At 38.2% G+C, this 18903-nt stretch overlaps 2 protein-coding genes across 3 annotated transcripts in view; one reads left to right on the top strand and one right to left on the bottom strand.

Moving 5' to 3' along the window:
- Positions 1-18903, bottom strand: part of LOC134658339 (trehalase-like) — a 221931-nt gene that overhangs the window by 17513 nt on the left and 185515 nt on the right. The gene's annotated exons all lie outside the window — the stretch shown is intronic.
- On the top strand, positions 1628-13350 carry LOC134658539 (uncharacterized). The gene is made up of 5 exons (XM_063514224.1): positions 1628-1649; positions 2519-2634; positions 3839-4099; positions 4818-4997; positions 9441-13350. Exons 1-5 carry the CDS (start codon positions 1628-1630, stop codon positions 13311-13313), a joined length of 4452 nt encoding a protein of 1483 aa, XP_063370294.1. The 3' UTR covers positions 13314-13350.

Genomic DNA, 18903 nt, shown 5'->3' with positions numbered 1-18903 from the left:
CAGAAATGTCAAGTAAATAGGATAGCGATAAAGCTATTTGTCTTTTGTAATAATTTGAAAGGCAATACTTGCCTTTAGTCAAAAACACCATAGGCATATGGTATTTACTAACAAAATTGTTAGTGTCAATTATCCTAAACTTACTACTATATGTACAAAGATTATATAGAGATATATTTAACTTATGTCTAGTGGTATTTTCTGCCTCTGACATTTGCTCACAATAGGGGAATGTAAAAAAATAATTTCATGCACTGCCAGTGAGTTTAACTGTTCAAAGTATTTAATTAAATTATTTTTGCTCACATTACCCCTATTCCCCATAAGAATAAGCAGTGTTGTCTTAGAATTAATATTACTGTCATTTAAAATTTGTCTTAAGATATTTTCAAAACTACTATGAGGCAGACAGTTGCTGATTGTACTAAGTCCCTTTAGGTAAAAGTTTAAAAATGAGCCCATATTGCTTCCAATTTCATCACAATACATAATAACATTAGGTTTAGGTGTGCTTTGTTGTGTAGTGTGGAAGGAGCTATTATCATTTAATTGCTGGTGTGGTAAACCGTCACACAGGCTTGGGTCAAGTACACTGGTCGACAAATGTTCAGTCACTTGCCTACAAGCACATGACTGGGCATTGGTCAGTGACTCAAACCGCTCTGAATTAAGCTTAATCTGGGATATTAAGTCATCCATGGCCAAAGAATATTCATTAATCACCTTTTTCGAACTGTCATTTATTGTTTCTAGGGATTGTATTGAATCCTCCAAACTCTGAATTTTTAATTTTAAAGTCTGTGTGTCGGTTTCATATTGTAATTGACTATTTTCTAACTGAGCAGAATACAAATCTAACTTATCCACTAAATTAACATTAATTTTACAGAATCTCAGTTTTTTTAAAAACAATTTGTTTATTTTTGACAACTTTTGTTTTTTTTTCATGAGTCTATTTAATTTAATATATTTCTTTAGTTTGTTTCCGCTGCAATTTACTAACCTTGGTGTGGTAGTATCATTGGCTAAAACTGTAGTGGCCACAGGGTTTTCAATTGGTGCGGCAACCAACTGAGAGTCGGGCCGGACCAGTTCTTCGAACAAGGTCTGAGTGTGTGCCGCTGCTGCATTGTTTTGGGCCTCCTGTAGCTCATAGATTTGTTCGTGGGCGTCGTGCAGTGCTCTCTCCAATGAGTTGATGTCCTTCAGGGCCTGCTCATATGCAGCACTACACTCAGTGAACCTGTCAACCGTCTCCTGAAGCCGGGCCCGCTCTGAATTTACATTATTGTAATCAGTTTCTAACGAACACAGTTCCTTTTTCAGCTTATCATTGCTATTAATTACTAATAATAGTTCCTTCTCACTGTCTTCCCCTTCACTGAGCAATTGAGCACAAGATTCCTTGGATATTTTCAACTCCAGCAAGGTAAGTTGGAGTTTATCAGTCTCCTGCTGGCGAGCCGCTGCGGCTGCTCTGCGGGTTAGCATTGTAGATGGTTTCGCAATTTGTATTAAACCCAAAATAAACAAGGAATCGCTTACTCACGCCAAGCGATATTTAGGTACGTACTTACATGAAATAGTGACGATTGACTGTGTCTACACTGTGTTCTAACCCTGTACAATGATTATTATAAACACACTTGGTAAATACTAGTGATAAAAAAACCAGAAAGGATTCCAAGGCGAACACAGGTTTCAAATTTATAACCTTAACGGCTACAAATCTGAGATATTACAAGACACTTGTAAACGTCACTAAAGCACTTCACTTATTATTTATACATATAACTTAATGTTAAAACTATTTAATTCACACTTATAATGCTTAATATTACATGAAATATTATTAAAATTAAAATAATTACAAGGGACCTAGCAAAATCAGCTGCTTATCGTTTGACAGCCGGGGTTGCCAAGTAAAATGAATAGAGGAGTGAAGTAAGACATTTTTGCGGTACGAAGTACTGCGACAAATTAACAAAATGAGTGGTACAAATGAGGTGCCTCACGAGTGAGCGACTCGACACTACGCCGAACGCTCCGCTTCGAGCGTCCACTCAGGCCTTACACTTAGGGATGGCCAGAGGGCGCCATAAGCGGAATAGCTCAGGCACCTACCGTGTTAGCAGAGGACGCTGATTCGATTCCAGCCTCGGGCACTAGAGGCCTTTGTTACTTTTTCTTAGTATATCTATCTATCTAATACCTTTAAACGAGCAATTCTTGCATATTTATTTATTTATATATGTATTTATATGTATATATATTTCGGGGATCTTGGGAACGGCTCTAACGATTTCGATGAAATTTGCTATATGGGGGTTTTCGGGGGTGAAAAATCGATCTAGCTAGGTTTTATCTCTGGGAAAACGCGAATTTTTGAGTTTTTATGTTTTCCGAGCAAAGCTCGGTCTCCCAGATATTGACATTTATTTCAGTTTATAAATTCATGCATGTACTCGTAGCTAATATAATGACAACAATTTTAATGGCAATATCGGTTCTGTTTTAGGGTCAGCGGCGGCAGATTCAGAGACGCCATTTTCTGAATCATTAGAATCAGAACCATTGACGCCAGGACCTTCAAAAACAGAAATTCTGGCGCAGAAACTTTACGGTAATATTGAGGTAAGATTTTTAGGGTTCCGTACCCAAAGGGTAAAAAACGGGACCCTATTACTAAGACTTCGTTGTCCGTCCGTCCATCCGTCCGTCTGTCACCAGGCTGTATATCATGAACCGCTATAGCTAGACAGTTGAAATTTTCACAAATGATGTACCTATCTCTGTTGCCGCTATAACAACAAATACTAAAAATAAAATAAATATTTAAGAGGGGCTCCCATACAACAAACACGATTTTTTTTCTCTATTTTTTGTTGATGGTGCGGAACCCTCCGTGCGCGAGTCCGACTCGCACTTGGCCGGTTTTATTAATACCATTGACAATCAAACATACAACCTACCTCTGAACAACAACAGGTGAGTTGTATGTTTGATTGTCATTTGTTGAAGAACCTAATACTATCTTAGAGCATTTAATAACCGAGTCGCCTTTAAGAGCTGTGGTATTTTCACTCAAAATTTACATATATATAAATAATTCATCTTAAATTGCAACCGTGTGAGAGTTTTTGTATTACATGAATGAGTTATTGTGATTAAATTTTGTAATGTATTTATCATCTCTAATCGTAATATATAGTGCTGAATTAACAATATCATTCTGGTTCAAGGGAAAATTTGTAACTATAAGTATGTAAAGTAATATATTCGTGTGTAAAGTACTCATGTAAACAATGTACCCTGCCTCTAACTAAACCGTGACATAGAGAAATATAGTAAGACAAGAGTGCTCACTCCATACATCGTTAGACTATTAATTTCAGGGTCTACATCTAGCATCGAGTAGTGGAACTATCAGTACTGCTACTTGACAATAGATGTAGCACCGACCGGAAAGTCTTATCTCAACAGCATAAGACTTTCCGGTCGGTGCTACATCTGTTGTCAAGTAGCAGTACTGATAGTTCCGCTACTCGATTCTAGATGCTAATAGTCTTTTTGGTACTAAAACTGATGTATGGAGTGAGCAATCTATGTATTTTTTTCTCTATGACCGTGACATCACAAATTGACGCGAGGCGTTTTCGCGCGAGGTTTAAACTAGCTATAAAAAAATGCAATTATTTATGTTAAATTAAAACTTATGAGTACAGCTGAAATATTGTATTTTCGGAACGAAACCAAGTGTACCGAAAACATTAAAAGGGATTTCAAAATTTGTCTCCACGCCAATTGCTAAATAGCTTGCCTAATTGCCTTATTCCAGGTGTGCCGAATATGCAACTGCGCCTTAACCCAGGACATAACCGTAGTCAAACGAAAAGGCTACCTAACCCTTCAGCGCTCGAGCGAACTCCGTCAAGACGGCAAGTTCCCGATGGGCACAGAGCATGAATCGATCGAACTCCCGCTGCATATAACGTGTAGAAAGATGTACATTAAGGAGAGCTCGATTAGAAAGAGCATCTGTATGAGGGTACAGAGAGAAATGAATCCGAACGCACCTCCCCCCCCGCATGATAAAATGGTGAGAATATTTTATATCAAATGACTACTTTGCCAAAATGACTACTTCTCTAAACACCCTAGCTACTTTCTTAAAATGACTACTTTCCCAAAATGAACTAGGTACTTCTCGAAATAGCTACTTTCCCTCAAATGACTACTTCTCGAAATAGCTACTTTCCCTCGAATGACTACTTTCTTAAAATGACTACTTCTCGAAATAGCTACTTTCCCTCGAATGACTATTTTCTTAAAATGACTACTTCTCGAAATAGCTACTTTCCCTCGAATGACTACTTTCTTAAAATGACTACTTCTCGAAATAGCTACTTTCCCACAAGCTACTTTCCCACAAATTACTACTTTCTTAAAATGACTACTTCTCGATATAGCTACTTTCCCACAAATTACTACTTTCTTAAAATGACTACTTCTCGAAATAGCTACTTTGTGCAGCTGTAATCTACTATTAAACTGGATTGGGCATGAGTGGTGAGGATAGCTGACAGAACGGGATAGTCTTATGTATCTTTCAGTAGGAGTAGCAGCGAAAGCGCTATTATTGTTTGTCCTTGTCACAGTCACATTTTTTTTATTCCCCACCGTAAATTAGTATGGTATATGGCAACAAATAAATTCGACCAATCATAGCGTCGCATTGCGTATGTTTTGTCCCTCACGGAGGCACTTCTATAGGATGCTACCTTCTATGCTTCTAAAGAATAGAATTTTTCATCCAGTTCGACTACTTAACGCAATGCCTGTTCTGCGGCGGCGACGCGTCCGAAACGTTCCGTCGGCAGGTCCTACAACGGCCTGTTTCGAAACGTCAGGACTACGTGAGCAGGCTTTCCCGCTCGCACGTAGGGGACAATCTGTACCGGACCTCGCTGGATTATACGGACTCTGAGGTTGGAGAGGTGAGTTTTTGGATAGTCTAACCCAGGGATCGGATACCGGTATTTTTTGTATGGGAACGGAAACGGTATTTTTTCGTTCTTTGCTAATTACTTCATTTCTAATTGAGCAATCTAATAATACGAAGTCGTAACCTAAAAACACAACCGAGTCCTACATTTCGAGTATAAAATAATTCGAAAAATATGATTATTTCTAAGTTTTTGCAAAAAAACCGGTTCCGATCCCTGGTCTAACCCCCATTATAGGTGACACAGCTCAGGTAAGCAGGAAAGCACATCAAATATTATATGTTGGTAATTCATAATAATCAATCAGATTTATATACTCGTAATATGTTTTCCCATTTCTTTTAATAACTTTATTTTCTTTTCCTTTTGTAAGAATTTGATATGTTTTCTGAAAGAGCTACGAATTTGTATGATTCCATGTACATATGTATATTTTCTAAATCAAATTTCTATTACACCTTATGTGTATAATTGCATGAATTCTATAGTGATTTAAATTGTATTTTTTTTTCCTTATTTTCTCGTAATGCATGTTAATTATAAGATGTAATTATTTTTGAAAAGATGTGTCCCGCCGAGTTTGTTGCCGGTCCCATATTGGGATACCCTTCTCCAATTGAGGGGGGATTTAAATCTTCTCGGGGCAGAGGTGTAGGGTTGGAGCCGGTCTACCTAGCTTTATATGACGTTCATAAGCGCATTGTAATTATGCCTACTTGAATAAACTATCTTTTATTAAATTGTACAACGGGACTTAATCGCGTATCTAAGTTTTAAGATTTACCTCCGACGTTTCGAGGACGGCGTTGTCCCCGTGGTCTCGGAGAAGACTGGCTTAAGTTGACATCAGCATCGTCTAACCGCGCGAGTTTTTCGAACTACCCGCACTTGGTCTTGTTTATCAACTTGAACGTTTTGCGCACTAGGGATGTCACTCTGTCGACACACAACACTAACGATATTCGATTTATCGACTGTCGATATTTTTTTAAATAAATAATAATAAATAAAACGTTTATTCAGAGATCTTTCTTATAACTAATTACATATATTCTTCTGCCAAACCACAGAGTGGTTTGTTGGCAGACGAGGCTCCTTTATGTATTTGCAAGCTAGGTAGTTGATAGGTAACTTAAACTTAGGTATCTACTTAACCCTTTACCTCATGCGCAGCCCTATATAGCAACTATTAAAGTTCATTTTTAAACAAATACTTTTTATTTATGACATGAAGTAAGGGGTTAACTCTATATTCTTAGCGTACAGTAAAAGAAAATCAAAATAAAATTAAAATGTAACGTATTATTGACTTTGTATTTTGTTTAATAAAAAATTGCTTAGTTTCTTTTTAAATGTTTGTTTTGTCATCCTTGTGGTCTTTAAATCCGACGGTAACTCATTATAGATCTTAGGGACTAAATATTTTCTACTTCTCTGGCCATAATAATTCGTAAAACTAGGTACCAGCAATTTATTACTATCTCTGTTTCTTATTAACCTTTGATTGACAATAGGTATTTTAAACTCATCATTACACATTTGTTCTAGAGCTAATACTAACTTGACTTTTTCATGGACTGTTAAAATATTACATTCTAAGAAGAGCTTTTCATAGGTAGTACTTTTACATTTTATTTTAGTTTTCTTGTCAACCATTAATTTCATGAATCTAATCTGCAGTGCCTTTATCTTATCTAGATACGTTTTAAATGTACGACCGTAACTTGACAGCCCATACGACAACAGCGAATCCACTAGAGCATAGTACACTGCATACATATTAGTAGCCCTATTTAACACGAACTTCAGGTGGTGGAATTTTGCAAGTACTGCTCTTAATTTATTGCATAAGCCATTTACATGTGGCTGCCATGAGAACTTATAATCTCCGCACACGCTCCCGGCCGGCCGCGCACTGTGGAGGCAGTCGAAACTGTGCCCCACAATGCACGGCGTCCTGTAACTATCTTTAGAGTAAGGAGACCGTATGCACATACATTTAGTTTTTGCGATGTTAATAATAATGCCATTATCATGTGACCATTTAATAATGTTAGTTAGATCCTCCTGTACTCTGTTTTCTATTAGGCCTAGGTCTTTATCCGCGTATATTAGGCAGGTGTCATCTGCATACATGTAGACACTACAGTTTTTGACAACATTACACATACTGTTAACATGAACTATGTACCCAACGGGCCCGGTTACCGAGCCGGTCGGCACGCCGCACGGCCGTGCGCAAGGTTCGACCCTCGAGGTATGCGCGGAGCCACCCGTGGAGTGGACCCGCGATTCCACATTCTTCCATTGCCTGAAGCAGCTGGTTGTGGCCCAAAGTATCAAAAGCTTTTTTGAAATCAATAAAGACCACAACCACCTGCTTCCGCTGATCCAGAGCCTCGTTGACCTCGTCAGTGAACCGAGCCAGCGCGGTCGCCGTGCTGCGCCCTCGGCGGAACCCATGTTGCGACTGAGTGATGATATTATTATTTTCTAAAAAACTACTAATTTGTGCCGTCACGTATTTTTCTACTATTTTATTAATGACTGATAAAATTGCAATTATTGCAAAAATTCGTTTACGCTTACATTTACTAATGACTGGATTCCATGTGGATGAGATCTTGAAACCCTCGTCCCGATTGAAATTACTATGTTTTTTTATTTCAATGGCTTCACGTACTTTCCTGCTGTAGAAATGACGATCCGTGGACAGGATTAAGTCCCGTTGTACAATTTAATAATGTGTAAAAATCGTGAAAGTTTAAATCAGTGTCTAACCCCCATGTTAATCAAACTTAAAAAAACTATACCTAATAGGGAATATTACGCAAAACTCTGCGTAGAGGGCGTCACTAGGTCAATCACATGGCCTACAGTGAAACACGACAATCGAAAGTTCGGTTTCTGCCTCTCTGTCACTCTTGCCTATTCGATCGATAGAGAGGCAGATAAAGAAATTTCGATTCTCGCGTTTCGCGGTAGGCCACCTGTAAACAAACCACCTTGGTGCATCAGTGTCATAGTGAAAACTTGTCAAAAAACTGTTTAAGGCCTAGTATGTATAAGTTACTCTATGGTTTACTAAACAAATTAGTGCTGCACTCTGGCGGCAGAACATTGCAGTAATACTCCTATTATAGGGTTTATTGTATGTCTACTTAACACTGTAAAACTGTAAAAGTTGCGCGTTGTTTTTCTGGAACTTTCTGAATTAATTTTGTATCAAGCAGAAACATCTGCGAACGACGCAATTAAGTCCGACTCACGCTTGACTGCACATTTCTAATAGGTTTTCCTGTCATCTATAGGTAAAGAACTATTTTGTGTATTTTTTTACCCAGTAGAATTTTGAAGATAAAGGATAGGGGAACGGTCGGACAGACAGACGCACGAGTGATCCTATAAGGGTTCTTTTTTTTGACGACTGGTCTGGCATAGTGGGTAGTGACCCTGCCTGTGAAGCCTCGGTCCTGGGTTCGAATCCCAGTAAGGGCATTTATTTGTGTGATGGGCACAGATATTTGTTCCCGAGTCTTGGGTGTTTTCTATGTATTTATGTATTTGTATATTATATATATATCGTTGTCTGAGTACCCACAACACAAGCCTTCTTGAGCTTACTGTGGGACTTGGTCAATCTGTGTAAGAATGTCCTATAATATTTATTTATTTAATTATTTATTTATTTATTCCTTTTGAGGTACGGAACCCTAAAAATACGCGAATTAAACTTTAATGCTAGTATAACAGAGGTATACTTGAAACATCCAGATTCAGACTAACCAAATCTACCAAAACGACGTATGCTATAGGCCCAAAAATCTATAATGCTATTCCTGTAGAAATAGCCAGTATTTCAAATGACAATTCATTTTATAATAAGTTAAAAAAATGGGTAATCGACAATGCCTTTTACGACATTAATGAAATATTGTAAAACACAGTAAAATAAAAACACAGAATAATTTTCATGAGTAATTTTATTACATACGTAATTCGCGTACATACAATAATTAATTTTATTGAACTCATTTGTGTATAATTTTCATATCATTATTTTAATGTAATATTGCTTTGTTATTATTTCACCGATTGTATATTTGACGTGTAATGTATGTGTACATTATTAATAATAAATATGAATATGAATATATTTATTTTATTATTTTATTTAAACTTTATTGCACAAAAAATATACAACAATGTACAAATGGCGGACTTAATGCCAAATGGCATTCTCTACCAGTCAACCATAGGGCCAAACAGAGATACCTTCAATTGGTGCAGAGAGAGAAAATATATTGAGTTAAAAAAAAGCAAACTATACTTATAAATATATAAAAATACTACTTACTATACTTATAATATATATATATATCTCGCACAGTTTAAATTCGACGCCCTCTTAGACTCTTATTCATTTCGTTTCAGTTCCGGAAGAGAATAAAAGGTAAGGATCTGGTCGCTCTCCGCGCCCGTTACCACATGAGCTGCTACAGAAAGTTCAGGTTCCCGAAGAAAGGTTGCCTAGGGTCCCTAGGGTCCGGCGCCAAGCGCGGCCGACCCCCCAGAGAGGAACTGCAGGCGGAATTTGAACCCATCTACGACCACATAGACAATAATTGGGAGGACTCCCAATTCGACCTTTCCGACTTCAACTATTCCGTCAACCCTAAGACTTTGGTCTACAAAATTGAAAATCGCTACGGTGGCGTTTTGCAAAGCAAAAATAATATCGTCGTCGTACCACCCGCTCAGGAGGTTTTAAAAGAAAAATGGCACGACGAGATGCTTGGTGATGAAAAAAGCGAGCGATTGAGAATAGTTAGAACGGCTGCTAATATAATCTTGGAAGATATCAGATCTATCCTATTTGATACAAAAAGCTATCCGCCTCCATCTGCGTTCTTGGACGAAGTTAACTCCGTGATACCGGAAACTTTGAAGACTTTTGTGGAAACTGTCGTCACGAAGTATCAGAAGAATCCGGAGCCTTTAGAAAGTACCGTGACGGCTTTAAGCCATTCTATAATGACGGCTGCGAGGCCGAGGACTTTTAAAAGCCCTCTACTTTTAGGGATCGGCAGTTTAATACATCAGAAATATGCCTCGAAAGATTTAATAGACCTGTTGTCTTCTATAGGGTTTTGTGCTTCGTATAAAGATGTGCGTCAGTTGGAAGTGGCAATGGCTTCCAAAAGTGTCTCTCATTCCCGACCAAAGTTTACCCAGTTCGTGTTTGATAGTGTCGAAAGTGATAAAGGACCTATGCTTGTGGGCGTTCAGTGTAATACACCAAAAACTAATGAAACACCTTTAAAAATACAAGAGAAAATCCCTGATCTCAGCAAGGGTAAATACCAAGCAACATTGCAGAAACACCGCCCCAGATCTAACCTTATGAACGTTCTAATAGAAGACCATAGAGATGATACAGCGATACTCCCAACAAGAGGTGATGCTCTATGGTTGTTTGGGAAGAGCGAACCGTCTCTCAACATGCCCGGATGGGAAAAATTCATAAGCAAAATGCCAACAGAAAAAGAACACCAAGTATCTGAAATTTGTCCTTTACCAGTGATAGTATCCCCGCCGTCAAGAGACGCCATTTACACAGCGATTAAGGAAGCTCAGAAGAAAACGAAAGGAACATGTTTAGTGACGTTCGATCAACCGATGTACCAAATAGCCCAGAAAATAGTTACAAATCCGGGTAGTTTGATGCTCGATGTCGTTTTGAAATTGGGGGGTTTTGATTTGATAAAATCGTTTCTTGGTGTCATTGGGTTTATCATGTCCGGGAGTGGACTGAAAGAGTTGTGGTGCAGTATTTACGCTCCAGAACATATTGAAAAAATGATGACAGGATGTGCTTTCGCTCGCGCTATAAGAGCCCATTTTTTGACACGCTCAGCTCTCTTCAATATTATAACTAAAGATTTCGACTTGACACCTGAAGAGAGATTGGAAATTGAAGGGATTTTAGAAGGATGCTACATTCCAGAATTTGAAAACCAGAAGAATTATCAGGAACCACTGGCGATAACTCTGGAATTACTGGAAAAGCGAGGCCCGACTGCCCAACTGTGGGTCCAATACTTCCGTATGACAACCCTGGTAGCTCAGTTCATAGAGGCTGAAAGGTCTGCCAATTGGGATCTTCATCTGTCAACAATAAAAAAGATGCTTCCATATTTCCACGCCGCTGGCTACTTTGAGTACGCAAAATCTTGCAGCTTGTATTTACAGGACATGAAAGGGCTTGAAACAAAGATGGACGGGGACGAGTTTGAGAAATTTACTAAGAAAGGATATTTTGCTGTGAGGTGGACGGATAATTTTGAATGGTCTGACAGAGCGGTGGAAAAGACTATGACATTGTTAAAGAGGCCTGGAGGAGTCACCAATGGGACAAAGGTCACTGACGATTTTCTAGGAAACTGGCTTTTTGCATCTCCTGCACTGAGCATAGTAACACAACTGGTCGAAAATTTCTGCAAACCGTCTGAAATTGACTCAAATAACAAGGATAATCAAGACTCGGCAAAATTGCAGAGTTGGTTTGAAGAACACAACCCCTTTGCTGAAACTGGGACTCTAGTTACCCTCAGCATGGATACAATAGGGAAGGACCTTAATTGTCACGAGGCCGAAATGGTTGGGAAGCAAATAATGGAAGAAACTATTGGTCAAAATTATCGAGACGTCCATTATGAAAGGAGTAAATGCGTGCGTCCGCTATCCGTCGACAAGTCTATTCAAATTGAGGACATAAACGTACCTATAGAGCCTGATACTATTTTGAAACGTATTGATGAAACATCCGATGAGAAGATTAAGTCTTTCTTTGAATATGAGTTGGCGCCGTATCCCATGTCGTTGTTTGATGACCGAGGGATATCCGATGCGAATAAGTCTTCCTTATTCGATCAGTTTCTTCCAGTAGAAATAACAGATGGGGACAACCGCTTTCATGTATTAGATGGCGAATTCCTCTTGCGCAAAGTTACTTGGAAAGAGGGCGCCACTGTATCGAATATCTCCTACTCATATGTCGAATATGTGAAAAGGCATTTCAAAAATGCCATTGTCATATTTGGTAGCAACAAAGCATCAGACACTGCAAGACGTACCAAAGTCAAGAAAAGTCAAATTGTGGAATTCCAGAAAGATACAGTATTAACAGTTGACAAAGATAACTTTTTAGCCAATGAAAAGAATAAAGACAGATTCATACAGTATCTGATAATAGATTTCACACGCTCCGGTATAAGAATCAAGTTGAATTCCAATGATTTACATTCAAATATCGTTGAAACGGCCATCGACAATGCTTCCACATACGAGAAAACTTTTATAGTAAGTGACAACTCCGACTTGCTACTTAAAATGTGTATTATTTCAAACAAAGATAACGTATATTTCATGAAACCTTCAAGAAATCCAACATACTTCCACGTAGATAGCTTCAGCAGCAACAAAATTAAACTCGGCATGCTCTTTTTACATGCTGTTTCAGGCTCCGATTCGACCTCATCAATTTTCCAACAAGGAAAAACACAGATATGCTCAGCGCTTTCCAAAATGTACATGAAAGACATCAAACACCTTATGACCACTTTCGCAGATCCCACTTCTGATAAAAACGCTATAGCGGACGCAGGGATAAACTTCATACGACATCTCTACGACGATCAAAATAAAGATTATGACTTAAATATTCTGAGATATAATCGTTTTGCTAAAAGTGTCACAAGAAGTAGGTACGATCTGGCATGTATACCGCCTTCAAAAAAAGCAATAAGACAGCATATGTATAGAACTTATCATCAGATACAGAAATGGCTTGGGAATGAGTTGCCGCCTACCGAATGGGGGTGGAAATTAGTCGAGAATCGATTGGTACCGATAACATTTTTAGCTGAAATCGCTCCCAAGGAGTTATTGGAGTTGATTAGTTGCAAATGTGATGGTGTGTGCTCTGTCAACTGTCTTTGCAAGGAAGTAAATTTGGATTGTTGCGTGCTCTGTATACATTGTAACGGGCAATCCTGCCACGGATTAGACATGGATTCACACTCATCAGAAACAGGTTTTAATGCCTTTCTAAAGTGTGATGCTTATGGGAATCCTATTGATTCCTTGGTGATTAGTAAAGAGGAGGAGGATGATGATGATGAAAATGAGCCTGAGGAACCTGAGCCAACGCCGAGACCGAAACGGGCAAAGAGAGAGACAAATGGTGAAGAAACGAGACAACAGGACCTCGAACAAGTGTATATTGTCGAGGAAACAGATAGCTAGTAGTAATAACAGTAAGTATATTAAGATATAGGTACTAGGGTAGTTAGCTAGGAGAGTTGAGTGAATGATTTCGCACAGCTACATAAGTACCTCAACTGCGGTGCCGGTACCTAGGTACACTTTGTTTTTAAATCGTATAAACGAGAAGATTTTTTTTTAAAGGTTCCATTCCATACCTGATAGCTGATAATCTAATCTACCTTTCTATTGTATCTTAAGCACTCGAAAATGTTATCTAAGATTATAATAATAGAAACAAACGATTAAAACACTAGTTTACTAAATTTTTGTTGTATTCATTTATTAGCCTTTTGCCCCCAAAGTTCCGATGTCTGCTGAGTATATTTCCAAAATCCAATATAAATATTAAAAACGTCTGAAATTATATTCATAGCAAGGCCTGGAAAGTTTGTTAGACCAAAGACTCGTTATGTATACTACTAGAGATCCTCCTCGGCTTTGCACGGGTTACCTACACAAAACCTCTTAACATTTTATTTACCTAAACCTTCTTCAACAATCACTCCATTGATAGGTGATAACCGCATGAACATTCGTTCAGTAGTATCAGGTAGTATCGGAAGTCGGATGACTCTTGGAGAATGATAATAGCTTCTGCAATTGCACTATTTTGGTCTGTTAAACTAAAAAGCAGTATTTTGAATGTAAACACGAGCCTTAAAATCTCAGTCTGAAAGTTAAATTTTCAAGTTCATTTGTTTTTGCGATAGGTACTGTCTTTTAGCTTAAAATGGCAGTATGGCGTCAAATTCTTTTATTTTTGAAATAACGCTTTCTTTTGAACTACAATTTGTACTACAAAACATGGCGTCGTATAGCTATTTCGGCTATCAAACTCAGCGGTATTTTTTCTAGGGATGTAACGATACCGATACGATATATCGGCCGATATAATCGGCAGGCCGATATATCGGCATCGCCGATTTAAATACTCCCAATATCATAACAAAATGTAAACAACCCACAGTATTGGGCAAGAATATTCTTCACCTCAATTGTCAAAACTTACGTAAGTTTTACTACGATATATTACTTACTCAATGTAACAGTGAAGCTGCTATAATCGTGCTATTTTGGAATATATTTTTCATTATTTTTATTTTTCAGTTTTTACGCTTCTTAAAATCGAGTGTCTATTAAACATAAGTATGTTTTATGCATATAAAGGATACAATTCTTTATTTATTTAATTTATTAACTAACTACCAGGCTATCGATATCGGTATCGGTATCGGTATCGCCGATTATTTACTTTAAATATCGGTATCGGTATCGTATCGGCAAAATCATGTACCGTTACATCCCTAATTTTTTCTAAGACTTTCTAAAATCAACTGTTCATCATTCATGGCATAATCGATTATTCATTAGTTTAGTTTTATTACAATTTTAACAATATCAGGCGTGTCTCACTCCGCGATTTCGTCGCTTTGCTACAGGTAGCTAAAAGTACATCCGTTCGGCCCCAATTTTGGGGAAAGCCATAAGCCGCGCGTGGCGCTGTCGCCACCTAGCGGCCATATCTGTGCTGATCGTAACAGACGCGTGTTGTTAGAGAGTGAGTCTTCTGTACTTAGTACTATTATTTATTCTGTGACAATATGTAAATTTAGAGTTGATACATCACAGCCCAGCCATAAATTGGGCACAATAATTGCTCAATAGTTGCAGTGGCCAGTGGAGTTACATCACGTGGCGACAAGGACACCGATGGTGAGATAGAAGTATATCATTCGTAGACAGATTTGATCGGTCTTAGTAATTTTTAGGAGACTAAAATAGCCATAACTGAAAGTACCACAACATTTTTTTTAGGAATATCCTAATAGTTAAGGATGCCAGTTAGAGCGCCTGAATTTAGTATGGTGTGTGAAGCGTTTAAAAAACGCATTGGTAATGTTTTAAGTGGGTACCTTATTCAGTTTGTATATTGACTTGTGTTTGCAGCTTTGCACATTAGAAAGAGGCCACACGCTTTCAACAATTGATAGGTTGGTAAATAAGTACATTATTAAATTGTACAACTCGTATTTAAGTTTTATCTCGGAGTTAAGTTTTTGGGTCGGAGGCTAACTTTATGGACTGTATACGGGATTACCTGAAGCGGTTTCGTTGTATTATGTATAACAATATCAGAACAACAAGCAAGTCTCTAAGGGGGGAAGTCACATGACTCCTCCCCCACTCGCAGTCACATGACTGTAACATTAATCTTAATACATGATTTCTCGTGCGACTTCAAGAATGACCGTAGTTTAGGGGTCCCTTTTTAGGGTTCAGTACCCAAAAGGTAAAACCGGGACCCTATTACTAAGACTCCGCTGTCCGTCTGTCTGTGACCAGGCTGTATCTCATGAACCGTGATAGCTAGGCAGTTGAAACTTTCACAGACGATGTACGAGTATTTCTGTTGCCGCTATAACAGAACCAAATAAATATTTAAGTGGGGCTCCCATACAACAAACGTGATTATTTTGCCGTTTATTGCGTAATGGTGCGGAACCCTTCGTGCGCGAGTCCGACTCGCACTTGGCCGGTTTTTGGCCTCTTTATCGCTTTAGTAGATTATGTTAAATGTGAAACAGTCAAAATACATCGTCTCGCATCTTGTTCTTCTAAAGGGACACTGGGCAAGTCTCGTGTTAAACACGTTATCCGCATGGTGCCATCATTAACGTCCACTCTGAAGGTCGCCATTCATTTTTTGTAACTAGTTCCGTGAGCAAATACCACCATTAGCTATAATCGAACGAGCGAGCGAAGCGAAGTGAAGTTCTTACATTCGACTTTGAACACACGGCTGGCTAGGGGCACGTCCCGGCATTTCGATGTTTTTAAGCTGAACTTTCAGAGGATAGTTTGATACTCAATAACTTAAGTAAATTTGTTTTAATTTAAATGAAATTGGGTGAACGTATAGTTGAGGGCATTATATTTTAGTCATTAAATTTTGAGCAGGCTCGAACAAGAGGTTATTGAGCTAGAAGAGCTTAAAATGCTAAAAAGCCATTTATGAGGGGTCTTGCTGTTCTGGTAATTATAATTGCAAGAAAGTATGGTCGAGTTTGGTATTAAATGAAAGTGCTCGGTTTGTTACCACATTTTACACATTTAATAATATTGTTTTTTTTTTTTTTAATTTAAGATTTTTTTCAAAAATGATGACAATTTTGGAATCCAAGATGGCGGCCATGCACTATGTGTGTATGTATGCAGATTTAAAACTAGACTTACAGTTTCCTTAATGAAAATATTTTAAAATCATGTTTTATAGGTTTTAGGGAGTGCAGATTTCGAAAATGATGATAAATTTGGAATCCAAGATGGCGGCTATGCACTATGTCATAAAAGTCGTCATGGATGTCGTTTTATAGGTTTGATTTCGAAAATGATGACCATTTTGGATTCCAAAATGGCGGCCATGCACTATGTCATAAAAGTCGTCATGGATGTCGTTTTATAGATTTTAGGGGGCGCAAATTTCGAAAATGATGACCATTTTGGATTCCAAAATGGCGGTCATGCACTATGTCATAAAAGTCGTCATGGATGTCGTTTTATAGGTTTTAGTGGGCGCTGATTTCGAAAATGATGACCAATTTGGATTCCAAGATAGCGGCCATGCAGTATGTCATAAAAGTCGTCATGGATGTCGTTTTATTGGTCATGGTCAAGGTATAGGTAAATGCATCCGCGAGTTCACAGTTCGGGGCGAACTACTAGTTTAGATCTGTATCTTTCTAAAAATCGTATCTCTTTTGAGCTGTTTTGTAACATGGACCTTACGCGATTACATTTAAGTAGCTTTTTTAGTTGAATGAATGAGTGAACGTGGTTGGGATAGTATCAGCAGATTTGTAAGAATGACATCCACATTTTATTGTTTGTGTCATGTTTATGTTAAGACTCACACGAACCTAGCCGCCGCCATACTATCAAAGTTACGATCACATTTTAATACCTACTTAAAGCATACTTAGGTAATTACCTTAAATTTAATAGTTAAGTAGGTACCTAATTAGAGTAATTAGGTACCTACTTAACTATTAAATTTAAAATTTAAAAAAACCCCCTACGCTATAAGATAGCAAGGAATAGACAAGAGGTTAAACTCAATGTCTTACGGTTGTTATGAGCATGCCAACGTATTCCGACTAGCTATTAACAAAAAATTAGGTACCTACTTTGTTTTCGCCGGGTTTTTACAACGGAAGATGACAGGCTGATTCAATAAAAAAGTGCTTTTTAGATACCTAAGTACTCTCTTACGATTATTCACGGTCGCCCTACTCTCGAAGCGACTGTTAAAAAACTCGCATACTTACCTATCGATCTCATCCTCGATATCAGCCTTTTATCGCCCACTGCTGAGCATAGGCCTCTCTTCGACGTATCGATCTAATTTTGACTTACTGTGCCTCCCCACGAGTTTGACACTAACATATTCGCTAACGTATGCGAAACTTACTTTCTATACATCTCGGTCGCACAAAGCTCGCAAGAAGCGTGCCAAGCTTTCCATTCCTATTAGGTACCTTTTTGTTGACACGCCTTAGGGATACAGGATCTGCATGTATACTGGTGCAAGCAAGATGTTACGCTGCGACTGCTGCGAGTGATGCCAAAATAAGATCAAATAAATATGTAGTAAAAGTCGAATGGCGTTCACGGATTGTAACCGAGAAACATCTTTCTCAGGGATATGGTTTTGTTTGAGTCAATGACGAAAAACTATGATAAAAAAAAACAGCAAAAAATACTCACGCAGTATCGTATCTCGCTAGACTAGACGATTACGCTAATATGGTACTTATATTGTATAATACATATTAATGTAGGTATGCTCCATAGGTATTGTATTTTTTTTGCGACCGTTGCCTTTTTTGTGTCGCTGCCAAGCTGCGCATTAGGTTGTTGGTGAACTTTCAACCTGTGACGTCACTACAGACGATTGACATGGTAATGTTGTTAGTGTTTTCCGATCAACCAGTTGAAAAGTTTGGGATCTGTGTTCTGTAGTTTTTTAAGTAGTGGACAATTTATAGTACATTACATACCTAGGGAGGTGAATTCGTGAATGCGCCAGATCGCAGGTGTTTGTAATAATATAATCTACTCCATAAATATGCGATTTGGGGCTTTACGAATTACCGCCCGTGGTTTGTCTAAAGTTTTACGTCTTGCCTTGGCTACGCGAGGAGAAAATCCCACTTACGGGCCTATTAGGGTGACGTAAATTTTAATAACGTTGTCCTGAGTGGGATTTGAAAGCAATCTTTAACAAACTCCGTCAAATGACTGTCAGTTGACTAGTAATTATACTTACCTAGTAAGTATAATTCCTTTTTCTACAAGAAGGGATCTGTATTTATTCACCTACGAATGTCGTTTACCTGAAATATAACACCATTTCGTTTTATTAACTAGATAATGTATCATAATATGTCTCTTTCGATCTGCCTCTACCATTGAAATCATAAAATAATTACTACCTCAGCTAACAAACTGCTCGTGCCTACCAGGAAAATTAGTCTATTCACTGGATAACATGAAGTCTCATGTAAAATGT

The sequence above is a fragment of the Cydia amplana genome, chromosome 22 (genome assembly GCF_948474715.1).
Source record: "Cydia amplana chromosome 22, ilCydAmpl1.1, whole genome shotgun sequence".
Taxonomy (NCBI): domain Eukaryota; kingdom Metazoa; phylum Arthropoda; class Insecta; order Lepidoptera; family Tortricidae; genus Cydia; species Cydia amplana.
The sequence above is the reverse complement of the archived record's forward strand: the minus strand, read 5'-3'. Positions and strand labels throughout refer to the sequence as shown.

Coding starts and splice junctions, on each gene's coding strand:
- LOC134658539 (XM_063514224.1), top strand. CDS start 1,628: ATGATTATTATAAACACACTTG. Junction 1,650..2,518: donor GATTATTATAAACACACTTG/GTAAATACTAGT, acceptor GTTCTGTTTTAG/GGTCAGCGGCGGCAGATTCA. Junction 2,635..3,838: donor AACTTTACGGTAATATTGAG/GTAAGATTTTTA, acceptor GCCTTATTCCAG/GTGTGCCGAATATGCAACTG.